The 27,525-nt window shown below is 43.6% G+C and overlaps 2 protein-coding genes across 3 annotated transcripts in view; both read right to left on the reverse strand.

The window, feature by feature from the left end:
• Positions 1-9,274: 9,274 nt before the first annotated feature.
• ZMYM6NB (ZMYM6 neighbor) lies at positions 9,275-12,821 on the reverse strand. The gene is given in 4 exon segments (XM_011995612.1): positions 9,275-9,714; positions 9,716-9,861; positions 11,234-11,414; positions 12,661-12,821. Coding segments are annotated over 4 exon segments (465 nt in total). The 5' UTR covers positions 12,769-12,821; the 3' UTR covers positions 9,275-9,684.
• Positions 12,822-13,637: 816 nt separating this feature from the next.
• ZMYM6 (zinc finger, MYM-type 6) overlaps positions 13,638-27,525 on the reverse strand; it is a 49,683-nt gene continuing 35,795 nt past the window's right edge. Inside the window, exons 15-16 of one of the 2 annotated variants that reach the window (XM_011995613.1) lie at positions 19,962-20,115; positions 13,638-16,418 (exon numbers count right to left, since the gene is read on the reverse strand). In XM_011995613.1, coding sequence (XP_011851003.1) covers positions 14,587-16,418; positions 19,962-20,115 — 1,986 coding nt within the window. In that variant the 3' untranslated portion in view covers positions 13,638-14,586. The remainder of the gene's footprint in view (positions 16,419-19,961; positions 20,116-27,525) is intronic. The other variant, XM_011995614.1, reaches the window with a different exon arrangement.

Below are 27,525 nucleotides of genomic sequence, written 5' to 3' on the forward strand. Positions count from 1 at the left end.
TTTTTCTATTTTGTCATTACAAAGGTAGATTTGTCAATGCAGAAGGATGAAATGCATTTTATTCAGCAATGTATGAGCTTGATTTATAATTTTTAAATATATAGACATAGAGTATGTGGGCCACCATTCATACTCTTGCCACAGATGCTAGGGACCAACATGAGCCCAGCATCCCAACCACAAATACATTTCAGAACTAGGCTGGTGAGCACTAAGAATAAGGCGTGAGGAAGCCCGATTTAATGACAATAATTCCCCGTCAGGGCTAGGTGACTGGCATGTGCCACACCAAAGGCAAGAAAGGGCGGGCCCAAGAGAGGCCTAGGAATGGTTGATCAAGAAAGGAGGCTGCTGTCCCTGAAGCTGGAATATAGTTCAAAGAGGTGGTTTCAAGGTCAGCAAAGGCCAGCTGCAGCTCAAGGGAGATCTGCAGGACCAGAGGGACAAACACTTCCCTCCTCCTATGGCCAGAGAAGAGGGGCACAGATGTCAAGGCAAAGAATCAGATGCAGAAAATGCCTTGAGGCCCCAAGGCAGAGATCAAGCTTGAATCTGACAGGCTTCCCTACAGAGGCCCGGGGAGCAGGTGGCACAGGGGCTGGAAGTGAGGGCCCCAGCAGGAGCAGGCAGGGTCACAGAGGAAGCATGGCTGGTGGAAGGGCCCAGGTGGGTGTGTGCACAGCCAAGGACCTGGGCCAATCCTGGCCAAGGTCAAGAACCCGGATGGGCTGAGTTCAGAGACCCGGACTGTAATTGAGCTGAGGGAAAGAGTAGAGTCCAGTAGAGAAAGGGAATTTTGTTCTTTGTGTGCCAGGAGCAGCTTCCCTCGACCATGTCTGCACTTCACAGCCACAGGGTGTGGCCTGGGTGGGTAGGAGCAGAGATAGGATGTTTCTGTAGGAGCAGGGATAGGATGTTTCTGGTCCTGCAGGACTGTGGGGGTCTGGGGCAGACTAATTGGTAGCTACCGAGAACAGCTGCAGATGAGTTTTCCCTGAATCCTTGGAGAAAATGGGTGTCCAGCATCTATCTAGTCAAGCTCCTTTCTTTTCTTTCCGAGAGGAAGGGAGCTCCCTTCTCCAACCAACCTGAACAACCTGGACTCCATTCTCTTCCTTTCTAGATTGAGGAAGGATCTTAGGTCAAATTCGTGATGGTTTGAAATAAGTATAAAGACCGAGAGTCCAAAAGGACTGCCAGTGCAAGGCAGTCTGTTCTCTCTCATTCCTCGGGTTCTTCACCTTTAGGTCCTCACCCAAGGTTCCTCCTTCCCTGAGTCAACCCAGAGGGAGGAGAGGATCCCCACACACTGTCACTCTAGACAGAGGCTTATTTCCATCGCGTCTGACCTGCCAGAAGCAATAGACTCTCAGGCTTTTCTTTTTCCCCAGGTCAGACACAAAAGACTAAGTTAGACATTTCCCGAAGGAAACTGACTACTAGGGGAAAAGTCACATCAAAAGCATGATAGTACAAGACTGCAGAGATGGATGTGGCCATAGGGAATTATTTTTTTATTTGGGCAGAATCAAATTCCGCCTCAGGAGATTCAGCTGGCTCTAGTGTGGATGCCAAGTTATTTCTCAAAGACCCAACCTTGTATGGCCCCTGGGGCTGAGCGACTCATTCCACCATAGCAAATGAATTCATGATGTGGGCCCAGGCTGCCTCCTGGCCTTGGGCTGAGATGTTGGTCAGTGCTGCATGGCATGAGCCAGCCTAATTCCCAATGAAGGGGAGGGAATTAATTATTAAGGACCTACCAGTTTGCATTTGGGTTTTCATTTAATCCCTTCAACAAGCAAGACAGCTAATATTTGGCTGGTATGAGATCTTGGTTTGACCCAGTCAGGTTTCAAATAGCTATGGAGGAGACTGAGAAATCTTCTAGGAAAAAGAAACAAATTGACCATAATCACAATTAGAATGCAGCTTTATTCAAACACATCTAGAGGAACTAGGGCACCAACAGAAGTTCAGACTCAAGAAGGGGCAGGTGATAATGCCCAGTGCTGGTGAGGGACCATTACACGCTTTTGATCAGTGTATAATTTGGTGCAGTGTTGTTTTTTATTTGTTTTTTTGTTTGTTTGTTTGTTTTGAGATGGAGTCTTGCTCTGTCACCCGGGCTAGAGTGCAGTGGCGCGATCTCAGTTCACTGCAACCTCCGCCTCCTGGGTTCAAGTGACCCCAGCTTCCCGAGTAGCTAGGATTACAGGTTCCTGCCACCATGCTCAGGTAATTTTTCGTATTTTTAGTAGAGATGGGGTTTTACCATCTTGGCCAGGCTGATCTCGAACTCCTGACCGCATAATCTACCCCCCTCGGCCTCCCAAAGTGCTGGGATTACAGGCGTGAGCCACTGTGCCCAGCCTGGTGCAGCGTTCTTGAAGGCAATTTGCTGTCATTAAACATTTGCACACAGATACTCTTTGACAGCAGTTTCACTGCCAGGAATTTATTCTACAGATTTACAAGTATGCAAACATTTGTGAACAAGAACATTCACTGAAGTATTGTTTATAACAGTAAAATAATGGAAACAAATGCCCATCAGTAGGGGACTAACTGAGTAAAATACTCTGCATCTATTGAAAAAATGAGATGAATCTATATGTGCTAATACAGAACAATATATAAGATAAAAATGAGAAGAGTAAATTGCAGAAGAACCTTGCAATACTATCCCATTTGTAGGTTTTTAAAGAAAACTGACTACATATGGACTTACAGTGGAATAGAAAATATCTGGAAAGACACACAAATGAATATTGTGTATATTTATAATTGCATATATAATAGTGGCTATCACTAGGTGACTCTTACTTTAATTGTTTTTTGAGACAGGGTCTCCTCCGTCTCCAAGGCTGGAGTGCAGTGGCTCCATCATGGCTCACTGCAGCCTTGACCTCCTGGGCTCAAGCAAGCCTTTCACTTCAGTCTCCGAGTAGCTAGGGCCATGCTCGGCTACTTTTTGTATTTTTTGTAGAGACAGGGTTTTGCCATGTTGCCCTGGCTAGTACTTCCTATCTTACATTTTTCTTTACTGCTTTGAATTTACTTTTATGAACCTATATTACTTTTAAAATAGAAAAGAAAAAAGTTAAAGAAGGAATTAGAGACCAAAAAGAGGTAATTCGTCAAGAAAAAAAGGAATTTACCAAATGTATCCTTAGACGTCAAACTCAGCAACAGGACCTAAAGGCAGGTAAGCCATGGTAGCTGATTGATGGACCCTTCCTGACCAGCTGACATGGCCAGATGAAGAGGGTTTGCTCTCACTCATCAAGCTCGACTTCCTTGAGACCCAAGCGGTCTTGCTGTGGGGCCCCAATAATGTGGCTGAGGAGAGTGGTGCCCTTTCCCATTAGCAGCAGACTGTGGAGTTGTCAAAGAACAGAAGGGTAAGCACTGGTAGCTGGAGCCCCTGGCAGAGACTGGCGCTCATGGAAGAGTCTGGAGGCAGCAGGCATTGGATCTCCAGCAGGCTGGATCTCCAGCTTACTTACCACCAAGTCTTGGTACACTGGAAGTGATGGCAGAACTGCAAGTATCCAGCAACAGCAGAAGGAGGCAGACATCAGAACTGGGCTAGGAATGTACGGTGGGGGTGGGTAAGACAAGCTTAGAGAATCTCAGAAACACTTGAGGAAAAGCTATCAGAGACTGGAATGTCTGAGTGAGTACTTAAGCAATTCAAATTAATGATATTCAGGTTTCACTCACTCATCTGATACACTGAGCTCTTATTATATGCAAGGCACAGTACCAACCACAGGAGATACAGCAGTGAGCAAGGTAAACACGGAATTTATTAAGTTGAACTGGGTGGAAATAAAATTTCCAATATTCAACTTTTGGGGACTTATAAAAATGGTAATTTCTTATGGGTCAGCATGAATACATTCTGGCAAGAGAGAAAGAAAATAACAACGCATGACCCAATTAATTGCTTGATTACAATTATGAAAAGAGCAATCAAAGAGCAATCCGATCTGATTCAGTCGTGTGTGTGTGTGTGTGTGTGTGTGTGTGTTGCCAGCCAAGAAAGGCTTTCCTATAAGGAGTTACTTTAGAGGAAGTGAGGGTGAAGAAGAACTAACTTAGTGAAAGAGAGTAACAGAGATCATCCCTGGCCAAGTCAGGTGCAAAGGGCGTGAAGGGTAGGAGACTGGCATTTTCCCGAGCCTGAGAAGGTGGTGACTGCCTGCAGGGAGACGCAGGGGTGGTGGGATAAGGTCTGGAGAGAAGGCGGAGTCGAATCAGACAGGGCCTTGTAGGCCATGATAAGGACTTTGGCTTTTATCCCAAGAGGTTTAAAAAAACACAATGGTATATTATTTGTATCAAAAGCTGGCAACATCCAGGGAACATTCAGGTTACAAAAAAATGTTCTATGCCCTTGGTACAGATGAGCCCGGAGGTTCACAGCTACAGGGGTAGTATGTGGTTGCGTCAGGATCAGAATCTAGGTCTTTCCAAAGAGCTTTCTCCACCCTGGATGCCACTGGGAGGGTGGCAGGGGGGTGAGACAGGCGGGGAGGCCAGGAGACTCTCTAGGAGGAGGCCAAGGAGGCCCCGTGCGCCGGGCGGCAGCTCAGTGCCCAGCAGCAGTCCTGGCGGAAGCGGCGCACGAAGAAGCATCAGATGAGTGGGTCCAGGAAGCTGTTGAGGCTCAGCAGCGCCAGGCTGAGGGTGTGCAGGATTGTCAAGCGTGGAGGCGGCGCGACACCGGTCTCCGTCGCTGTCCCGCCCGGCCACCCTGGGGGCCAGCAGCACGTGGTAGGGGGCCAGACTGAGGGCGAAGACCAGCAGGAGCCCCAGGACTATGGTCTTGGCCGCGCGCGGGTGCGCGCCGGCGCTAGCAGGGCCCGGGCCCGAGGGCGCCTGGAGCGCCCGCGCCAGGCTCACGTAGGCCGCGAGCACCAGCAGGAAGGCGGCCGCGAAGAAGGCCACCGTGACGGAGGCCAGCCCCGAGCTTGCCCAGCGGTGCTCCTGGCAGGGAGGGGCCAGGCCCGCCAACCAGGCGAAGGCGCAGGCAGTGCGCGCGGGGCGCCGGCGGCGCAGGCCAGGCAGGCAGCCGCCCCGGGCCTGGGGCCGCGTACGGAGCAACAGCGGCACACGCTGATGAGCGCGGCGAAGACCACCGCGTAGGTGGACACGTAGTAGGCGGCCCCAGCCACGCGGCAGGCGGCCTCCGGGCCAGGCCCAGGTAGTAGATGAGCCACGGCTGCAGCGTGAGCGTGAAGAGCTCATCAGCCAGAGCCAGGTTGAACAGGTAGAGAAGCAGGGCCTGGCCCAGGCGCCCGCCGCTGCGGATGAACACTGCCAGGGCAGCCACGCTGGCTGGCAGCCCCAGGCCCAGCGCCAAGGCATAGGCCGCGGGCACCACGATGAAACGAGCAGGGTCATCCCAGAGGCTGCAGCCGCCAACACCCAGGTCCCCAACACTGCTGTTCATCTCTGACCTTGATGTGACAGAGGAAAGGTTACTGCGGCGGCTAGCCACAAAGGCAACCCCCATTCCACCTTCTCCCACCCCAATCTCCTCTTCTTCAGCCCTTGCGGGGAGGGGGCACTAGAGGCAGAGTCCATGTGAGAGGGAATGAGGACCGAACCTGGCCAGCAGCTGCTGAGAGGGGATGGACTCCGGAGTTTTTGGTGACAAGCTGTGGGAAGCGAGGAAGAGGCAGGAGTCCTAGATAACTTGGAAATTTCCAACCTTGGTGACTGAGAGGGTAGAGGTGCCCCTCACAGATAGAGTATGGTTCATACATGTTGGGGCACAGACCTGTGCAGTAAACCCACATAGGGCTGAGCCAACAGGGAGTTCTGCAGAAACAGGTTGAAACGTAGAGGCCTGTCCAGAAAAAGACCCAACTCCCTCGTCCCTGTGCCACCCAGATGAGAAGCATGGATGGAGGAATGGGCTTGTGGTGCAGTGACCCATAGGATAGGCCTATGCACAGTGACCTCGGACTTGCCTTGGTGAAGGTCCTCTCCCAGGGAGGTACCTCAGCACTTGCCTGGAGCACCCTTGGCTGGGCTGAAAAGCTTTTGCCACTCTGAAGCCTTCCATCCTTTTTCCTCCCCCCTCACTTTTTGACCACAAAGAAGTCCTGGGTCAGACTCAGACCTCTGGACAGAAAAGCAAAAAGTGCACAGGCCCAGCAATCAGGCAGATTCTAGATACACACATCAATTTGCCATGTGACCTTGGGAAAATTACTCAGCTTCACTGAGCCTGTCTTTGCTGCAGTAAAATGGAGATTAAAATACCTACCTCACAGGGTTGTTGGGAGGATTATGAGAAAACATAAGTAAAACTGAGCCCTGTGGCTGACATTGGGGAGATACTTCATTACTGTTAGCTCCCTTCCCTTCTAGGCAGCACATAGATAAATGTGTACACTCACACAGGCACACACAGAGTGTCAGAGACATAGACACCCCAGGCACACAAAACAACACAAAAACGTCTGGGCATATTCCTATCCTCTTCCCAAGGGAGGTAAGTGTACAAATCAATGTCCTGTTACTATTTGTGACACACTTACACACTCCTAGGATGTCCTAAAACTCAGTTCTTCCAAAATCTGGATTTTTGCCTTTGAGCATCTCAGGCTCCAATCCTTTCTGAGACCCCGGGTAACTGTATTTCCTTTCCCCACTTCCTCTGTTCTGTTCTCCATGCCTGTAGCCCTACCCTGACCCATCCCCTGCCATCCTCCCAGATTGTTCCTTTCTTACCTCTTGCTATAGTGGCTGCTGGAGTTCTCTCTGGGGTCCTGACTTTAAGGATCTGAGACAGGGCAGAATCCCCTCCCACCCACACATCTCAGACCCTCCCATCGGCCAGCTAATCCCAAGAAACCACATGAAGAATGGGTCTGACAGCTGGAAGGGCTGGAGCCCACCTGTGGCACCTGTGAGCTGGGTTTCTGGGGCTGCAGTCAGGGCCCCAAGGGAAGGGAGTGTCATCGGAGGACAAGAGAGCCTTCAGCACAGGGAGGGAGATACAAATGCATTAGGAAGGGCAGGCAGCTGAACATCATCGTGCTGAGATGACCTAGATTTAGGCTGTAGTTTGGGGGTCACATTTCCTGAGGCCCGGCTTCTCCCTGGGCTGCTAAGGAGGCACCGCTTAGGCTCAAGATCCTCCTGCTGCTGTCAGTCCCAACTGCTGGTACACATCAGCTGCCCAGCCTACTCCTCTAGCACCCTGACTTTCCTGTAGCTGCTGGGCAGTCCTACAGCCAAGCTTGGGGGCCCCAGTAGCTGCTTATCAGCCTATAGATCCAGATTTGGTAAACAGGAGCCCTCAATCTAATGCTAGCTGCGAGAGGTTTTACTCAAAGTCTGTCCCGGCAGGAGACGGGCTGGCAGTGGCATCCTGGAAGGGGTGGAGAAAGTATAAGGCCAGGATCCTTGGGGCTCCAGGCTTTACTTTCTTGGGCTTCAAAATTTCCAAGCAAGATGGGCACAGTGGCTAATGCCTATAACCCCAGCAGTTTGGGAGACCAAGGCGGGCAGATCACCTGAGGTCAGGAGTTCGAGATCAGCCTGGCCAACATGGTGAAACCCCATCTCAAAATAATAATAATAATAATAATAATAATAAATAAAAAAAATTCCAATCAGAGGGGAAATGCTGGAAAGCAGGACAGATTTCATCACACCAGACAGGTCATCCCATCTACCCTCAGATTGAAGACAGCAGGGCTGCCATGCCTGTCCATTTTCAGCTTTGGCAGCTAGTACAGTGAAAAGTTTGGGTTCTGGAATCAATTAGGCCTTAGTTCTAGTTCCAGGTCTCATATATAGGCACTTAAGCTTTCCAGATGCATTTTCTCAACTGTAAAACAAATCAATATTTAATAATGGCTAGCATTTACTCAACATTTACTACGTGCCGGGCTATGAAATAGTTACTGTCATTATTCAGTTTTCAAATAAGCTAGTAAGTGACAGAAACCATTGTCTACTTCCTCTTCTTCCTTGCTGACCAGTGTGGGTAAATCTTAACTAGTCTAAGTCCATTATGGGAATTCCATTCTCCTGCCAGTGATTAGGAATGGAAATGGGACATAGTTCTGCCCAGTGAAATCTACGGGAAAATCTAGGGTCTTCTAAAGCACCCTTCCTCTCTTTTCACCTTTCAGTATTATAGCAAATGCACTATCCGGAGCTGCTGCAGCTATTTCGCAACTCTGAAGGCAATAGCCAATACACTGACAGCAGCAGAGCAGACAGTTTAAAGAATGTTGATTCTTGATGTCATCATTAGGCAAATTAACCAGCATTGAAACTGAAGTGGTTATCTCTGAACCTCTTACATGAGAGAAAAGGTTTCCTTATTGTTTTGACATTACCATTTATTTAGCGTAATCTATCCTTACTATAGGCAGACTGCACCACCATGCTTTCGGACTCAAGAATAAAAAAAATCCAACTGAGAGCGTCACCTTGCCTGAGGTTCACTAGTCAGAATGGGAATTAGCATTTTGTAGTGAACATGAAATGGAGTAATAAAGACTTCTTTTACACCCTCAAAGCAATCTGTAGGCTGATAGCTAGAATATTTGCATAAGTGAACTGTTTCTCACTATGATCCCTCATGGGAGGTACATCACTTCCCAAAAGCCCACAGCCCTGCCTAGCTAAGATAAAGATGGTGGTGACATAATAGCAGATGCCCTAACGTGTTGTCCACTTTTCCCCCAAGAACTGTCACACATATGCACCCTTCCTACCCCCAAGGACCTCTGGGATTCCTCCCAGGCTTTGGGCCCTGCTGTACCACTCAGCATTTCACGGAGTTGGCTGTCCCTCACCTCCATGTAGGGGTCAAGGAACACTGGACTGGGTGCCACACATCACCACCAGAGCTTGATTTCAGGTCCTGTCAAATGACTCAATGCCAACCTGCTAGCTCTGCAAATCTAATATGTCAGAGAAAAAAAGGAGTGGGAGGGAATCTCTAATGTGGCTCAAAGGGCATAGGCAGAAGCAAGTACTTAAAGTTCTGCCATACAGAACCTGTACATTTTAAATATGTATTAAAAGCCTTAAAAATATGCATGTGTTTTGAACCAGCACCCTTACTTCTAGGGGAAGAAAATAAGTATGCAAAAGAGATTTACTGTGAGGCTTACAATAGCAAAAAATTGAGAAAAACCCAAATGTTCCTCGTGGGGGGTGAAATACATTATAGTACATCCTTACAATGGAATACTATGCAGCCATTAACAGCAATGAGGCAAAAGAGACATGAAACAGTGTTATAGTTTATAAGGTTTTAAAAGGAGGGAATAAAATAGGATATATGGTTTTATTTTCATTTAAAAAAATATGTATCTGCTTAAAGGCACAGAAAAAAGTTCAGAGGTATACTAACACCAAGGCATTAAAAGTGGTTATTTGGGGCATCAGAATTTTGGTTGATTTAAATTTCTTTTCTGCTTATTTTGTATTTTCGTATGACATGAGGAATGTTAATATGCATAACATGTACTCCTCACAAAAGAGTAGTAAAGCTAAAAAGAGAAAGTAGGGCCAGGTAGGCAAAATGTCTCTTTCAACACTGGCTGACCCTGGATATTATACTGGTAACAAGATGACAGACTCTGTGTTCTACCATATTTCTGCTGTGACAGCTGCACGGCATAAACAGGCAGAGATGCTCTACTTCCAGGATTCCTTGAATGTACTTAAGAGTCTTCTTCCTAGTGGGTCTGACCACCTTCTTAGTCTGGGCTAAGAGCTGGCCGACATTCAGCAGCAGCAGGAACCCCAGGCAGACGATGGCCGGGATACAGGTGCTTAGTGACTCTTTTAGAGCTGCCAAGGTGAAGATAGCCCCTGGAATGGAAAGTGAGGTCCCTGAGGCTCCTTGGGAGAACCCAGGAGATCCAGGAGCTCAGGGCTCTCCAGTTTAGGCTGATCCACTCCAGCCCAAGCCCTCCCATTAAACACCCTCACCACTCCCAACGTGCATTACCAAAACTAACTGCATTCATCTCTAGCCTCCTGGAGAAAGCAGGACCAGGAAATTAGAAGCCTCTTGAACAATAGCAGTGGCAACAGTTGCCCCTCTCGGAGGACAAGAAAGAAACAGAAATGACCCAGCAAAATAGGGCAGTGGCTAGAGTGGATAGATTTTAGGAAAAAAATCTCCCTGATCCTTCTTTCTTTCCTCTTTCTTTTTTTCTTTCTTTTCTCTTTCTTTCTTTTCTTTCTCTCTTTCTTTCTTTTTTAAGGCAGAGTTTTGCTCTGTCCCCCAGGCTGGAGTGCAATAGCATGATCTCCTGCCAGCCTCCTGAGTAGCTGGGCTACTGGGTTCTGGGTACTGGCTTCAAGTGATTCTCCTGCCTCAGCCTCTTGAGTAGCTGGGATTACAGGCGCCCGCCACCACGCCCAGCTAATGCTTGTTTAGTAGGGACGGGGGTTTCACCATGTTGGTCAGGCTGGTCTCGAACTCCTGACCTTGTGATCCGCCCACCTCGGCCTCCCAAAGTGCTGGAATTACAGGCGTGAGCAACCGTGTCTGGCCCCTTCTCCTTTCTTAATCCTACATCTACTAAGATTAAGATGGAGGGAAGGACTAGCCCAGCGGCTGCTGGTTGGAGGTATGGGAAAGATCTGAAAATGAGAGAAGCTCCAGAGATGGAAGCAAGCCTGGTAGTGGTGGCAGCAATGGTAACAGATGCCAGGGCATATAGAAGAGCCTGAAGATATCTGGCCTTTGAAGCAACAGCTGTCTTTGTACATCAGCAGTTCCTGTGGACAGAGCTACTGGTGGCGGGCCGGGAGGACTCCCTCGGGAAATTCTCTGCCTTCCTGTTCAAGGTTCTCCAGCTTCCCTGCTCTCTACACCAATCTGCCAGACACATACATCAAATGGCAGCTGCTCCTCCATCCCCTCATCCCAGAAGTGGGTGTGTGGAGGAAGGAGCAGAGGCACTGCGCTTGCAATACATCTTCACAAGGGAATACCATGCAGCCATTAGAATTGAGGAGGTAGAAGGTACACTTAACATGTGATAATGTTCTAGCATATTAAGTTTAAAAAGTACCTGTGCTAGTTTGAAGACCATGGAAACTGTAGTAGAGCAGGAAGTGCTCTTGATCCCAGAGAAAAAAGAAGGGTGGCAACAGTAAGGGGCAACAGCCAGGTCTTTCCATCATCCTCCCCCAGAAAACCCCATTTTCTCAGGCCAGTTGGCCCCCTTACCCATCATGAGCAGAATCAAGAACAAGTTACTGATCTCTTGCAGCATCGGTGGGCCCGCGGCCAGCAGCAGCCCAGCCAGCAGTTCCAGAAAGCCCACAGCTATTTGGTAGTTCAGGGGATCTGGCTGGTAGCCAAATACCTTCAGCGGGAACACCTCAGCAAACTGCACGAACAGGGCGTTCTAGGGGTGGCAAGGAATGCCTGTCAGCCTCATGCTCACCAAGGAGGAGCTCCCCAGATGCTCCATGGCATATCTATGCCTGTGCCCTCAACTCCCCAGAGAAAAGAACTACTACTGTAGGTCAGGTCCAGGCCTGAGGTCAGCCTGGAGGGGAGAGGGCTGCCCTGTGGCGCTGAGCTTTGGAATCAGGAAACAGGCTCCATGTTCCAAGTGGTACAGAGATAGATTTTCTCACTAGACCTCTCGAGAGATTACAACCCAGGCCAAATCCCAGGAGGAGGGGGCTGAGCTTGGCTCCCTAGTGCCAAGGCCTGGGGAATGCCACAGTTTGCTTCTTTGTGCCTGGCCTGGTTTCTCTTAAGGCTGTTGTACAGGGAATATTTGGAGGTGGGGAGGAGTTAGGTGGGCTCAAAGTGACTCTTCTTGTCAAGGCAGGTCCACCCCTGAGCCAAATGGCAACTTCACCCTTACTTTCGGGGTTACTTTTTCCTGTTCCCACTCCTCAGCTCTACCTCCCCTCCTCAGCTCTGCTGGGCAGCAGCTCTAAACTATCGTCTCTGGGGATGTATCCAGGCCTTGGAGAGAGATGCCAGCAGGGGTCTACAAGTCTAGCTCTTTTGAGGGACTGGGGAGATTGGTGAACAGGAAATGAAAGCTTTCCCGTGAGTCTGGAACTAGACAGAAGGCTGAAAGACGACTTCAGGGCCTCCCTCTCAGGCTTCCAGGAGAGGCTTCCCTTTCTGGGTTCCGAGTTAGGAGTGACTACTTTGTGTCCTGCTTCCTGACTAGATGTGCAACCTTTAGCAGATACACTCGCCCTTCAGGGCGGGCTTCCTTCCCTGCAAAGCCAGGATTACTACACCCCAACCCCACGAACCTCCCGAAAACTGAAGCAAACGGCGAAAAGGGGGAAGACAGCGCGGAGTGAGCTCATTTTCCCGCTGCATCATCCTCTCCCAGGGTCCGGGGAGTGGGGAGGAGGGTCCTCCTAAGGCTGTAGATTTGCCTGGGGCCACCAATGCTCAGCAGGAAGGGGAGGTTCTGTCCCCTTCCGTCTAGGGAAGATCCAGAGAACTCGAGGAACTCCCCAGGAAGGACCTGCGCCTCAGTCGAAAGCCAGGCGCTTTCCCCCATCTCCAGCTGAGCCTCGGAAGCCCGAAGGCAGCCTGCCGGGCCGGCGGGAGCGGCGGGGCGGAGCACACGCCTCCGCGGGCCCGATCCCCGGCCGCCCGCCCGCGCCTCTCACCATCCGCTCCGAAACTGGAGCCGAGATCTCCTCCGAGAGCTTGGCCAACCCCACGAGCGCGAAGAAGCCGCCCAGCAGTACACGCAGCACCGACAGCAAAAGCTCCATGGCCGCGCTCCCCGCACCGTGGGTTGGCCCCGCCGAAAACCCGCCTCTGCCGCCGGCTCATTTCCTCCCTCCCTGGGGCGGCCGGAAGACTCGCCTGAGCTACCATCCCCCACCCTCCAGGGGGTCGCGAGGCTGCAGCACTGGAGCAGGGCGCCCCCATCCTACAGGTGGGGACACTTGAGGACCACTGGCTCGTAACCGACTAAACCGACACCTTTGGATTCAGGGAGTGTTTCCCAGCCAGTACGGAGTGCTGGCAGACATGCATGGGTGTCTGGGTGCGGCTCAGCTACCATCAAAAGACCCCGGGGCTTCGTTCCTGCCTGTGCCATAGTAGCTGTGGGATCTGAGCTGTCACCCGACCCCAAAGGGTCTCGGTATCTGCATCTGTATACGGGGAAAACTCAGTTCTCCAGAGTTTGTAACAGGCCTAGCACAGTGCCTGCGCATGTAAGAGCTCAGAAAGTTATTTGTAAATTAGTAAATTAATTTATAAAATTATAATAAATCAAAAACCATTAATTATTAAATAAGTCTCTTTTCTATCTTTGCCTGAGGTGTCTTTTCCCTCTAATTTATCTCAGCTGAGACTGAAAGGTGAAAGGTGTTTGAAAATTCAGATACTTGCAGCCATGGATAGAGAGACTTTCACTGAACCAAGCCCTACAGTCCACTCCTGGCCCATTTGCTCTTACCTGGAAATCTGTCTAAAGCTGGGATGGGCAAACCATGGGCCAAATTTGCCCAGCTGTCTGATTTTTTTCCATGCTTCTCCCCTTCCCCCAAGCTAATAATGTTTGTTTACATTTTTATGATAAAAACTTTTTAAAGAAGCTTGTGTGACATAGGAAAATTATATGAAATTCCCATTTCAGTGCTCATGAATAAGTTTTATTTAAACACAGCCACACTCATCTGCATATTGTCTGTGGCTGCTTTTGCACTGCAACTGCAGAATTGAGTAGCTGTGACAGTATGGCCTGCAAAGCTGAAAATATTTACTATCTGGCTCTTTATTTAAAAAGTTTGCTAAGCTCTGGTATATTAGGCCAGAAAGCCCCCAAGCAGGGGTCTCAAACCCCCCTACTGCTTCCATTTATAGTTACCCAAGCTGCTTAGATCTGTCTTTTTCCAGCTGGGCATAGTGGCTCATACTTGTAATCCCAGCACTTTGGGAGGCCGAGGCAGGTGGATCACTTGAGGTCAGGAGTTCGAGACCAGCCTGACCAACATGGTAAAACCCCATCTCTACTAGAAAAATACAACAGACAGGTGTAATGGCACATGCCTTGTAACCCCAGCTACCCAGAAGGCCAAGGCAGGAGAATTGTTTGAACCCAGAAGGCAGAGGTTCCAGTGAGCCGAGATCACGCCATTGCACTCCAGCCTGGGCAACAAGAGCAAAACTCCATCTCAAAAAAAAAGAAAAAAAAAAAAAGATCCATCTTTTCCACCTACTCACAACCTTGCTGGGGTAAGTAGCTGGTTGGCTGGAAGACTGAAATGTTCCACTCGCTTCTAAAGGCCAAGCTGTTTCAACATTCAGGTTGTGCTGTTACATTATAAACTGGGCCTCTCATTACCTTCAGTCTTTGTCACTAATCCAAATTTAATGAAATAACTAAATTTTCTACCCTGGATTATAATTATACATAATTACTTATAAAAATCATAATTATTAAATTCCTCAACAAAAAGGGAAAAATTATTAAAACATTTAATCACTGAAAACACAAATCCACATTAGGAAATTATCTTTTAGGATACTTATACAAAACACAAGATTATTGACTTCGCTATTAAGCAATGTGCATATTGCTACTCTTTTTCCTTCATTAATTTTTCTATCCTTGGAATTAAAGATGTGACTGCAAGTCTTAGGGCAGGGCCAGAAACCAACAGATTTCTTTGTTTTGACTCAGTCAAAGCTGAAAAGGCAGCATCACATAAATAAACAGTTGAAAAGGGTAATAAAAATTTCATTGCCCTTTCATGGAGTTCTGGGTAACTTGTCTTTGCATTTATCCAAAACTGAGTTACAGACACTGATTTAAATACTGATTGTAATCCTAAATCTGAAGATAGCTGTGTTAGCTTTTCTTCTTCGAAGTCGGTGAGATTATTATTTTGGTGATTCATAAAAGGGTTAATTATCCACAAATTTCCTGAACGCAAGTCTTGTTCTGGTGGAAAACAGTCACTGAACACTTGAGAAAGTCCTTCCAGGTGCTCAAAAATAATCCTTGTGATCTCTGTCATATTTAAGCCTGATGAATTTGAGAATTCAGAAAATGAAGGGAACATGTCATAGTCATTCTCTTGTGTGCGCTTCAACCACATTTTTAACTTTCTCTTAAATACATCAATTTTATTACACAAATTGAAGAAAGTAGTCAAAGTTCCTTGGAGACTTAAATTTAATTCATTTATAAGTGAAAATATATCTGATAAGTAGGCCAGCTTTGCAACCCATTCCTCATCATGAAAATACTTGGTCAAATCTGAATGCTTTTGACTTAAAAATATTTCAATCTCATGTCGTAATTCAAATAATCTTTTTAACATTCTCCCTCTTGATATCCAACGTACTTCAGCATGAAGCGGTAAACTCACATGCTCAGATCCCATCTCTTCACACAAAATTGTTAACATACGTGAATTCAATGCATTGCTCTTTATAAAACTTAGAATTTGTGCTGACTGCAAAAGAATTTTATGTAAACATGGAGACAACTTTTCTGCCACTAAACGTTCACGGTGAATAAAACAATGTGTAAATGCTGCTGTATTCATGGCAACTTCTTGAATTTTTGCTTTTAAACCAGAATACCTGCCAGTCATGCTTGCAGCCCCATCGGTACAGAGACCAACACAATGTTTCCAATTCAGAGATTTACTATCAATATATTTATTTATTAGTTCAAATATTTCAAAACCAGTTATTCGAGTAGGCATTTCAATGCAAAATAATAATTCTTCTTTTACATCACGACAATCATAATCAATGAAACGAATATAGCACAAAAGAAGTGTGATATCTGAGATTTCTGATGACTCATCTATCTGCAGGGCAAACCACTTTGACTCTCTGACCTTTTGAATCAGCTGGTCTTCAATGTCTGCAGATAGTTCGTCAATCCTGTGTTGAATTGTAACATTAGAAAGTGGGATAGTTTTCATTTTGTCTCCAGCACTTGAACCCAAAACTTCTGAACACATTTCTACTAAATATGGTTTAATTAATTCTTCAGCAATGGAGAATGGCTTCTTGCTTGCAGCAGTTTGGAAAGCAATTAAATAAGAAGCTTTCACAAGTGACTTTTCAACTAGTAAACACTTTTTTATAGAACTATTTTGACATTCCATTTCTAGAGATTTTTGTTCAAAAAAATCTACTGGTTTGTTTTCTAATTCTGAATGTTTTGTCTTCAAATGATGAGAAAGATTTGCTGGCTTCATGTTTTCACTGGATAAGATCTCTCCACAAATGACACACTGTGGCCTTGGTGAACTTTCTTTTGATCCAGGACACATAATAAAACCAACTTTTAAATATTCTGTATCGTAAGTCTGGAAAAAACCTAATCTTTTTTTCTTTGAAGGTGGAGAATCAAGTTCTGCATCATTTTTTTCATTAGGCATAGGTAAATCTGAATGAAATATTTGAATCACTGTTATTTTCAAGAACAAATAAGCAATGTTCCTTATGTATCTCCCCACACATTTAAAATTCATATTTTGTTACTATTTCTATTTATCAAAAGAATGCACTGATAAAAGTTTAAGCACAAATCATAATATTTCCAGTGATGCCACTGACAACTGAATTTCTCCTTTGCCCAAAGCTTGATCACTAGCTATAATAAAACTGTAGGATGTGATACATGTACAAGTAATCCCAAGCACCCAATAGGTTATTGAAATGAGGGCGAAGACCACAGTACACATCAAATTAACAATAAACTTTTTGGCTGGGCACGGTGGCTCACACCTATAATCCCAGCACTTTGGGATGCCAAGGTGGGTGGATCACTTGAGCCCTGGTATTAGAGACCAGTCTGGGCAACATGGCAAAACTCCATCTCTTAAAAAAAAAAAAAAAATTGGCTGGGGGCAGTGGCACACACCTATACTTGGGTAGCTAAAGCAAGAGGATCACCTGAGCCCAGGAGGTTGAGGCCGCAGGGAGCCAGGATCACGCCACTGCACTCTTGAGACTGTGTCTCAAAAAACAAAAAAAAAAGAATAAATTTTTTATTGGTGAGTGACACTGGTATCAAAAAAATTTTTAAAGAAAAAGAAAAAAAAGGCAGGCATGAGGCTCACACCCATGCCTCATGGTGTAATCCCAGCACTTTGGGAGGCCAAGGTGGGCATATCACCTGAGGTCAGGAGTTCGAGACCAGCAAGGCCAACATGGTGAAACCCCCTCTCTACTAAAAACACAAAATTAGCCAGGCATGGTGGTATGTGCCTATAATCCCAGCCACTTGAGAGGCTGAGACAGGAGAATTGCTTGAACCCAGGAGGTGGAGGGTGCAGTGTGCTGAGATCACGCCATTGCACTCCAGCCTGGGAGACGAGAGCGAAACTCCATCTCAAAAAAAAGAAAGAAAAGGAAGAAAAAGAGAAAGAAAAATAATGTTTTACTTGAAACAATCCAGAAAAAAAAAATATTTAAAAAAGGTAACATTTCATTAATCTAGATGAAGAGTATACTAGTGTTGACTGTACTGTATACTCAACCTTTCTGAATTTTGATACTCAGTGTCAGCGAGGTTGTAGAGAAATGGATCCTCCTGAACACTGCTGGTTGGAGCATACATTGATGTGACTTTTCAGGAGGGCAATTTAGGCAACAGGTATCAAAAGCTTTAAGAATAGATGATAGGCCAGGCACAGTGGCTCATGCTTGTAATCCCAGCACTTTGGGAGGCTGAGGCAGGCGGATCATGAGGTCAGGAGTTTGAGACCAGCATGGCCAACACAGTGAAACCCGTCTCTACTAAAAATACAAAAAAAATTAGCTGGGCGTGGTCACGGGTGCCTGTAATCCCATCTACTTGGGAGGCTTGAGGCAGGAGAATCGCTTGAACCCGGGAGGTGGAGGCTGCAGTGAGCCGAGATCGCACCACTGCACTACAGCCTGGGCGACAGAGATAGACTCTGTCTCCAAAAAAAAAAAAAAATCGATGATAGTCTTTGAATCAATAATTCCACTGATTAGGATTTATCCTAAGGACATAATTAGGCAAGTGGACAAAGATCCATTAACATAGCTTAACCCAACATTGCTTATAATATAAATATCTAAATTTCCAATTTTACGGAGTTGGTTATATTATATACACTGAATTCTATTTTAAGAATCTCATACCCAGGTAACAAATCTGCACATGTACCCCCTGAATAAAATAAAATAAGATAAAATAAAATAAACATAATAAAATAAAAATTGGAAAAAAAGAATATCGATGTATATTTAAATTTACATTGATGTGGAATAATGTTTCCAATGCAATGTCAAATGAAAAAATAATTTCAATTGTTAGAAAACAATTCAAGATTTATTATTTTAAAAAAGATGGAGTTTCACTCTTGTTGCCCAGGTTGGAGCACAATGGCGCGATCTTGGCTCACAGCAACCTCTGCCTCCCAGGTTCAAGCGATTCTCCTGCCTCAGCCTCCTGAGTAGCTGGGATTACAGTCATGTGCCACCACGCCCAGCTAATTTTGTATTTTTAGTAGAGATGGGGTTTCACCATGTTGGTTAGGCTGGTCTCAAACTCCTGACCTCAGGTGATCCGCCCATGTTGGCCTCCCAAAGTGCTGGGACTATATGCATGAGTCACCGCGTCCGACCGACAATATTTAATCTAGAACTCAAAACGTAAGCACGCATGCGCGCGCACACACACACACATAGATGCCCACAGATCCTTCAGTACTCTCCATGTGTGAATGTTTTTTAATATAAATTCAAGTACAAAGAATGTATTGTTTTAATAGGAATATAAATTTCCTGAGGAAGGAAAACAGGATTCTTCTTGACTTCTACCAAAATAAAGGTACCCTACATAAAAACTTACTACTTGTTGACAGACTAAGCTTTTAAATACAGCGTATTCTATGAAGTAAAATTATTATTAAAAACAAAAATCAGGCCGGGGGCAGTGGCTCATGCCTGTAATCCCAGCACTTTGGGAGGTCGAGGCAGGCAGATCACCTGAGGTCAGGAGTTCAAAACCAGCCTGGTCAAAGTGATGAAACCCCGTCTCTACTAAAAATACAAAAATTAGCCAGATGGCTGGGCGCGGTGGCTCAAGCCTGTAATCCCAGCACTTTGGGAGGCTGAGACGGGCAGATCACGAGGTCAGGAGATCGAGAGCATCCTGGCTAACATGGTGAAACCCCGTCTCTACTAAAAAAATACAGAAAACTAGCCGGGCGAGGTAGTGGGCGCCTGTAGTCCCAGCTACTCGGGAGGCTGAGGCAGGAGAATGGCGTGAACCCGGGAGGCGGAGCTTGCAGTGAGCCGAGATTGCGCCACTGCACTCCAGCCTGGGCGACAGAGCGAGACTCTGTCTCAAAAAAAAAAAAAAATTAGCCAGGTGTGGCGGCAGGCACCTGTAATCCCAGCTGCTCAGGAGGCTGAGGCAGGAGAATCACTTGAACCCAGGAGTTATAGGGAGCCAAGATCGTGCTATTACACTCTAGCCTGGGCGACAAGAGCGAAACTCCATCTCAAAAAAAAAAAAAAAAATCAATGCTTTAGGCACAGTAGACTATTAAATCAATTGAAAATCTAAGGGTAGTTGGATTAAAAGTAATACTTTACAACTTTTTCAAATATAAGCTCAAACAATTTTCACGGTCATCAATACCTCAGATAAATTAGTTGTACTGTTAGCAACTGACAATTGAATTTGCAGTATTTAAAAAAAAACAGGTTAAATCATTAATGCTTTCAACTAAAACTATATGTTAGTAATTATAATAGCTTGTTATAATAGCTGGTTATTAGTGTTAATAATTATGAAAGCAATAAATTAAGTATTTAAAGTATGTGAGCCAAGAAAAGGAATGTTTTCACATTTAAGAATCTGTCAATTATTTTCTTTCCTTTTTTAAAAAACAGAAACAAACAAGCCAGAAAACAAGCTTTGTACATGGGAACACACAAGAATACATACCTGTCTGACATTCTTTGTGCTGTGTATGTGGTTTGCAAGAAGTGGCCTTGGTCTGTGTGACGGGTTTGCAAGATATGCCTTTGTTCTTTAAAAGCCTAGAAGGCTGGGAAGATTGGGAAGATGGAAATTTCATGGCATCTGCCTGTGTACTTTCCTAGTTAAAAGCAAATTCAGAAACCGCAGAAAGATTTTTTTTTAGTATCTTATCACTGACTATAATTGCTATCAATTGAAAGTTGATATACATCAGGAGAAATACAATTCCTCTGAAAGAGTGGTTGCAATAAAAAAGTCACCTTGGAAAATACACACAGATTCCTATTTCTCCCAATCAGCATTAGTTTAATTTACTGATTTTAAAAAATATTTATAAACTATAAATATATATTTATAAACTATAAATATATATTTATAAACTATAAATATAAAATTTATAAATATATGTTTTTAAAATAAGTATGATTAAAACAATGAAAACAATTGTTAATCTTGCTGATTAGGACAATTGGCTACTCAGAAAAATTAGATCCAACCTCAGACCATACACAAAAATACATTCCACATCAATTAAAGATCTCAGAAAAAAAAAAAGAAAAAAAAAAACCCAAAACTAAAGTCACTAGAGAACTTTCAAATAACCAGATCACAAAGTATAACCAGATCACAAAGTATTCTTTTCTTTTTTTTTTTTTTTTTTTGAGACAGAGTCTCACTCTGTCACCCAGGCTAGAGTACAGTGGCACAATCTTGGCTCACTGCAACCTTCGCCTCCCAGGTTCAAGCAATTCTTGTGCCTCAGCCTCCTGAGTAGCTGGGACCACAGGTGTGCGCCACCACGCCCAGCTAATTTTCTGTATTTTTAGTAGAGACAGTGTTTCACCATGTTGGCCAGGCTGGTCTTGAACTCCTGACCTCGTGATCCACCCACCTCGGCCTCCCAAACTGCTAGGATTACAGGCGTGAGCCACCGTGCCCGGCCGGGATCACAAAGTATTCTTAAATAAAACACAAAAGAGTCAATCAAAGTAGAAGGCTGATACATTTGAGTACCTCAAAATTTAAAACTGCTCAGATGATCCAGGATAATCTCCCTATTTTAAGGTTAGCTGATTAGTAACCCTAAAGCCATTTGCTACCTTAACTCACCTTTGCCACGTAATGTAATATATTCACAGATTCCGTGGACAAGGACATGGACATCTTTGGAGGGGGCTACTATTCTGCCTATCATAATAAAGCTCTTAAAAAGTAAATTTTTTTAATCAAAAATAAAAACTTCTATAAACAAAGGTCTTTACAAAACAAAGTTACAGGACAAACAACAGAGAGGAAGAATGTACTTAAAACATGTGTATTCACTCAGTATTTATTTCCTGAATGTTTACTACAAGCCAGGCACTGTTCTAAGCCCTGGAAATACAGCAGAAAACAAGACAAAGTTCTGCTCTTATGAGCCTTACATTCTAGAGGAAGGCACAAACAATAAACAAGTAAAACAAATAATATATAATTCTAGGTAGTGATAAGTGCAATGAAGAAAATAAAGCAGCATACAGGAATGGAGAGTGATGGCATGGAGGAGGGGCAATTTCAAAGTAAACATCTGAGCAGAGATCTTTTGAATTATTCAAAAGAGTAAGCCATGCAAAGGCCTAAGGTCAGAAGAGTTCAGGCAGGAAGACTATAGGTGCAAAAACCCTGAAGTGGGAGAAAGCTTGGCATGCTTTAGAAACATCAACAAGAACAAGGCTGAAAGACAGTAAGCAGCGGGAGAATGATACATTTGGAGAAGTAGGCAGAAACTAAATTGTATAGGATCTGGAAGGTCTCAGTTAAAAACAAAATTACGATTTTATTTTAAATGTTGATGGGAAGCCATTGGAGGTTATATTTAAATTTACTTTAAACAGAAGTAATACATGAACTCAGTGCAAAATTCAAAAGGTATGGAAGTACTGCGTTGGTGCAAAAATAACTGTCGTTTTTGCAATTAAATATATACACGAATGACTGCCATCTACCCAGACTCAATCTTGAACACAACCACTGTTCCCAGTTTCTTATACAGTTGTTCTCCCTTATCTGCTGGGAATATGTTCCAAGACCCCCAGTGGTTGCCTGAAACCATGGATCATACCGAACCCTATATATACACACACATATGTATATATGTGTATATATGTATACATATATGGATATATACATATATCCATAATATATCCATATATGATATATACATATCCATAATATGTATTATGGATATATGTATATATACATATATATGCATAAGATATATGTATATATACATATGTATACATACTGTCTCTTATACACATCTAGATGTGTATAAGAGACAGGATATATTATACATATGTGTATATGTATATATATGTATACATATATACACACACAGATATGTATGTGTGTATATATAATTCCAGGTAGTGATAAGTGCTAAGTGTGATATATAGACACACATATATGTATATAGGGTTTAGTATGATCCATGGTTTCAGGCAACCACTATGTTGCCTGAAATATGTATACAGGGTTGTATATACATATACAATATATGTATATGTATATATGTTGTATATGTATATACATATACATACACATATGTATATGTGTATACATGTACATACACATACATATATGTATATGCAACATATAGGCAACATATATGTATATATGTTGTATATAGGGTTCTATACACACTATATTTTTATACATATATACCTATGATAGTTTTATTTATAAATTAGGCATAGTAAGAGGTTAACAGTAACTACTAACGAAATAGAAAAATTATAATATACTGTAATAAAAGTTACGCGAATGTACTCTCTCTCAAAACATCTTAATGTGCTGTACTCATCCTTCTTGTGACCTGATAACTGAGATGGCTACTGACTAGTGATGGGTAGTATACACAGTGTGGATATGCTAGACAAAGAGATGATTTACATCCCAAGTAGAATGGCATGATATTTCATCGTGCTACTCAGAATGGCACACAATTTAAAACTTATGAATTATTTCTGGAATTTTCCATTTCATATTTTCAAGCCACAGATAAGCGGTACTACTATTTATCCTAGAGATGGTCTATGTAATTAAACAAAGTTGCTTCTGACTACAAAGTGTAGCCTATTATTATCAAGATTCAGAATCTTGCTCTTGTCACTTAGTAAACTATCTTCAAGGTCCATTTACACAACATTGTATAAATAACAGCTTGCATAGTATTCCATTATTAAATGTACCAAAAGTAATCTGAAGAATCCCTGATGAACATATCTAGGATGTTATAAACCTTTTACTGTTATAAACAATGCTACAATGAGTATGTTTAGACCTAAATTAATTCTACATGTGCTAGTTTATCTACAGAATAAAGTCTTAGAAGTGTTGTTGGTGGGTCCCGAAGACATAATGTTAATTCTGATGGTACTGCCACATTGCTCTCCATAGACCTTACATCAAATTATGTGACCATTCTCAACAGATGTGGGCCTTTCCCAGTATCCTAGTCAATAGAGTATTGCCAAACATTTTATTTCTCAATACGTGAAAAATTATTTTACTTTAGTGTAGTTAGGTATTTTTCACGTGTAAGCATTATTTGTAGTCCCTCTTCTGTGAACTCTCAATTCATATTAATTACCATTTTCCTTTATCTTTTCAAAAAAAATTCTACGCATGTTTAACAGATGTGCCAAAAAATTCAAAGATTCAAATAACACACAATGAAAAAATAATTTTCCCTTTTAAAATTCTCCCCTAGTGATTCAATTATCCTTAGAGGCAACCACTATTACCCATTTATTAGTTGTCTTCCAGGGATAGTCTACACATATATATAAGTGTGTGTGTGTAGCACAAATGGCACCATGTTACACAATTTTGTGTCTTTTTTCACTTATGATATTTGAGACTCCTCTATGTATGCATATACTGAGCTGCCACATTCTTTTTTAACAACTGTGTAATATTCCATTGTTAGGGATATATACTTTGTTCAGTTTTAACTACAGCCTCAACAAGGCCACTATGTATGCCTGGACAGCAACTCCACGTGCCAGGCCATATAAATAGGTGTGAAATTCAAAAAGGGTACATTTCAGACCCTGCCCATGTAGAGCTATTTTTTTCTAATTCACACAATAACTCAAGAGTGAATACACCACGGCCCTGACCACTGGTGAAATAATTAGGTTGTTTTCAAGCTTCTGCTACTACAAACAATGCTATGATTAAAATCCTTGTACATGCTTCATTTCATAAATGTACAAAATGTATCTGAAAGATAAATTCCTAAAAATGGAGTTCCTGGGTAAATGGTAGTTAAAATTTTAACAGGTTCTACTAAATTGCCCTCTGCAGCACTTTTATCAATTTACACTTCTACTGGCAATAAGAATACCTTAGCAGAGTTACCCATCATTTTTCTTTGCCAATCTGATTAAACCATAGTTCTAACCAGCATTTCTCTCATTTTGAAGTTAAATATCTTTGCATATGTTACTTTTGCCCACTTTCCTACCTGCATTTAAAATGATTCACAGAAGCTCCTTGGGGATTTTTTGTTTTTGTTTTTGTTTTTTGAGACAGTCTCGCTCTGTCACCCAGACTCAAGTGCAGTGGCGTGATCTCAGCTCACTGCAACCTCTGCATCCCGGGATCAAGCAATTACCACCAGTGCCTTAGCCACCTGAGTGGCTGGGATTACAGGCGTGCGCCAACACACCCAACTAATTTTTGTATTTTTAGTAGAGACAGGGTTTCGCCATGTTGGCCAGGCTGGTCCTGAACTCCTGCCCTGAGGAGATTTGCCCACCTCGGCCTCCCAAAGTGTTGGGATTACAGGCATGAGCCGCCGCACCTGGCCCATAGAAGCTCTTTACTATTTAAAAAAACTAGATTTTTGTAACATGAGTTGTATGTAACCTTTTCATTTTGTCATTTGTCTTTCGATTTTGAAATATGGTTGAATTTCCCCATTGATTCTTTTACGGCTTCTGGGTTTTGTGACATATTTAGAAAGACTTCTACACTGTTAAAATTTTTTCCTATATTTTTCTGACTACATACTTACAATTTCTTAGGTCTTTCTCCATCTGAACTTTATTTTGGTCTAAATTGTGAGGTACAAATCTATATTTTCTTCCATGTGTCTACTCAGTTGTCACAACATTATTTATTAAATAATCCATATTTTTCCTATTGATCTGAAATGTCACCTCTATCATTACTAAATTCCTATATATTAAATATATGTTTGGGTCAGGTGCTGTGGCTCATGCCTGTAATCCCAGCACTTTGGGAGGCCGAGGTGGGTGAATCACGAGGTCAGGAGTTCAAGACCAGCGTGGCAACGATGGTGAAACCCTGTCTCTACTAAAAATACAAAAATTAGCCGGGCATGGTGGCGCGCACCTGTAATCCCAGCTACTAGGGAGGCTGAGGCAGAGAACTGCTTGAACCTGGGAGGCAGATGTTGAAGTGAGCCGAGATCACATGACTGCACTCCAGTATGGGCGACAGGGCGAGACTCTGTCTCAAAAAAAAAAAAAAAAATGTTTGGGCCTATTTCTGGATTTCTCTTCTACTGAGCTGTCTGTCTGTTCATGCACCAGTACCAACTGTTTTAACTACGCAGCTTTATATCCGTAGTTTTCCTATAATTTCAATATGTGGAAACTAGCTCTTTGCCTTCTTTATTCTTTTCAGAATTTCATTGAAGGTTTTTCAGCAGAGGAATGACATGATCTGATTTGGGTTTTTAAAAGACCATTCTGGTAACAGTGTAGAGAAAAAACTGCAAAGGACAAAAATGGAAGCAGGAAGACAGATAGGTCACTGCAATAATCCAAAAGAATGATGATGCTCAGACTAAAGAGGTGGTAATGGAGGTGGTAAGAAGTAGGGATCACTGAAGAGAAGTCTGGGGGGATAAAAGGGTTCTGTTTTAGATATATTATTTGAGATGGCTGTTAATCATCTAAGTGTAAATGTCAAGTCGGCAGCTGGATACATGAATCTGGAGCTCAAAGGTCAGGGTAAGAGAAATAAATCTAAATAAATCTAGAAGGAATCAACCACCATCTAGGTGGTATTTAAAACCACAGGACTGGGCCAAGAGAAATGGCTCACACCTATATCCTAGCACTTTGGGAGGCTGAGGCGGGAGGATGGCTTGAGTCCAGAAGTTTGAGACCAGCCTGGGCAACATAGCGAGACCTCATCTCTACTAAAAATATACAAAGTTAGCCAGGCACGGTGGCATGCCGCTGTGGTCCCAACTACCAGAAGGCTGAGGTGGGAGGGCCTCTCAATCCCAGAAGGTGGAGGTTGCAGTGAGCTGAGATCATGCCACTGCACTCAAGACCCTGTCTCAATCAATCAATCAATCAATAAAACCACAGGACTGCATGAGTTCACTAAAAGTAATGTAGACTGAGAAAAGGGCCAAGTATGATGTCTTGGAAGTTGAATGAAGAAAGTATTTCAAAAAAGGAGGACAGAGTAACTGTGTTAAATACAGTAAATTGACTACCAGATTTGGCAAAATAAAGACTGATGGCAATATTGACAAGAACAGTTTCAATGCAGTGGTGCAGACAAAAGCCTGACTGGAGTGACCTAAGGAGAGATAACAGATAAGGAGGCAGAGGCGGCAAAAACAGGCTACCTTTAGAGGAGTTTTTCCATAAAGAGAGCAGAGAAAAGGGATAGTTGCTGGAGGGCCATGGTGTTAAAAAAGGATTATTCTCAGATAAGATGTAGGACTGCGTATTTTTGTGTTGATGAAAATAATTAGTTGAAAAGGGGGAAAATTCAGATTATAGAGAGACCACCTAAAAATCATTAAGAAAAAGATAATTCAACACAAAAATGGGGAAAAATTAAAAACAGGAAATTAAAGAAAATTCAAATGACCAAAAAACAGAAATATAAGCAAACCTACTGGTAATCAGTGACACACAAAATAAGACAACAATAAGATACCACCAAGCAGATTGGAAAAAAAGTTTAAATCTGACAACATTAAATGATGGTGAGGCTGTAATATATGGGTACAGTCATAACTGTTGGTAGGGATAAAAGTTGGAACAGCCCTAAAAATGAAAATGCTCTTTGACCTAACAATTCCACTCTTCCATTTCTACACATCTACACACACAGAAGGAGATATATACAAGGATATTCACTGTAGCAGATATTTTTATTTATTTATTTATTTAGAGACAGGGTCTCACTGTGTCACCCAGGCTGGAGTGTAGTGGTGTGATCTCAGCTCACCGCAGCTTTGACCTACCTCCTAGGCTCAAGCAACCCTCCCACCTCAGCCTCCTGAGTAGCTGGGACTACAGGAATGCACCACCACACCCAGCTAATTTTTTGGTATTTTTTATAGAGATGAGGTTTCATCATGTTGCCCAGGCTGGTCTCAAACTCCTGGACTCAAGTGATCCTTGGCCTCCCAAAGAGCAGGGATTACAGGCGTGAGCCACCACACTTGGCCCCAGAGATTTTTTTTTTCTTTTTTTTTTTTTTTTTT

The sequence above is a fragment of the Mandrillus leucophaeus genome, unplaced genomic scaffold, assembly GCF_000951045.1.
Source record: "Mandrillus leucophaeus isolate KB7577 unplaced genomic scaffold, Mleu.le_1.0 Scaffold493, whole genome shotgun sequence".
NCBI lineage: Eukaryota > Metazoa > Chordata > Mammalia > Primates > Cercopithecidae > Mandrillus > Mandrillus leucophaeus.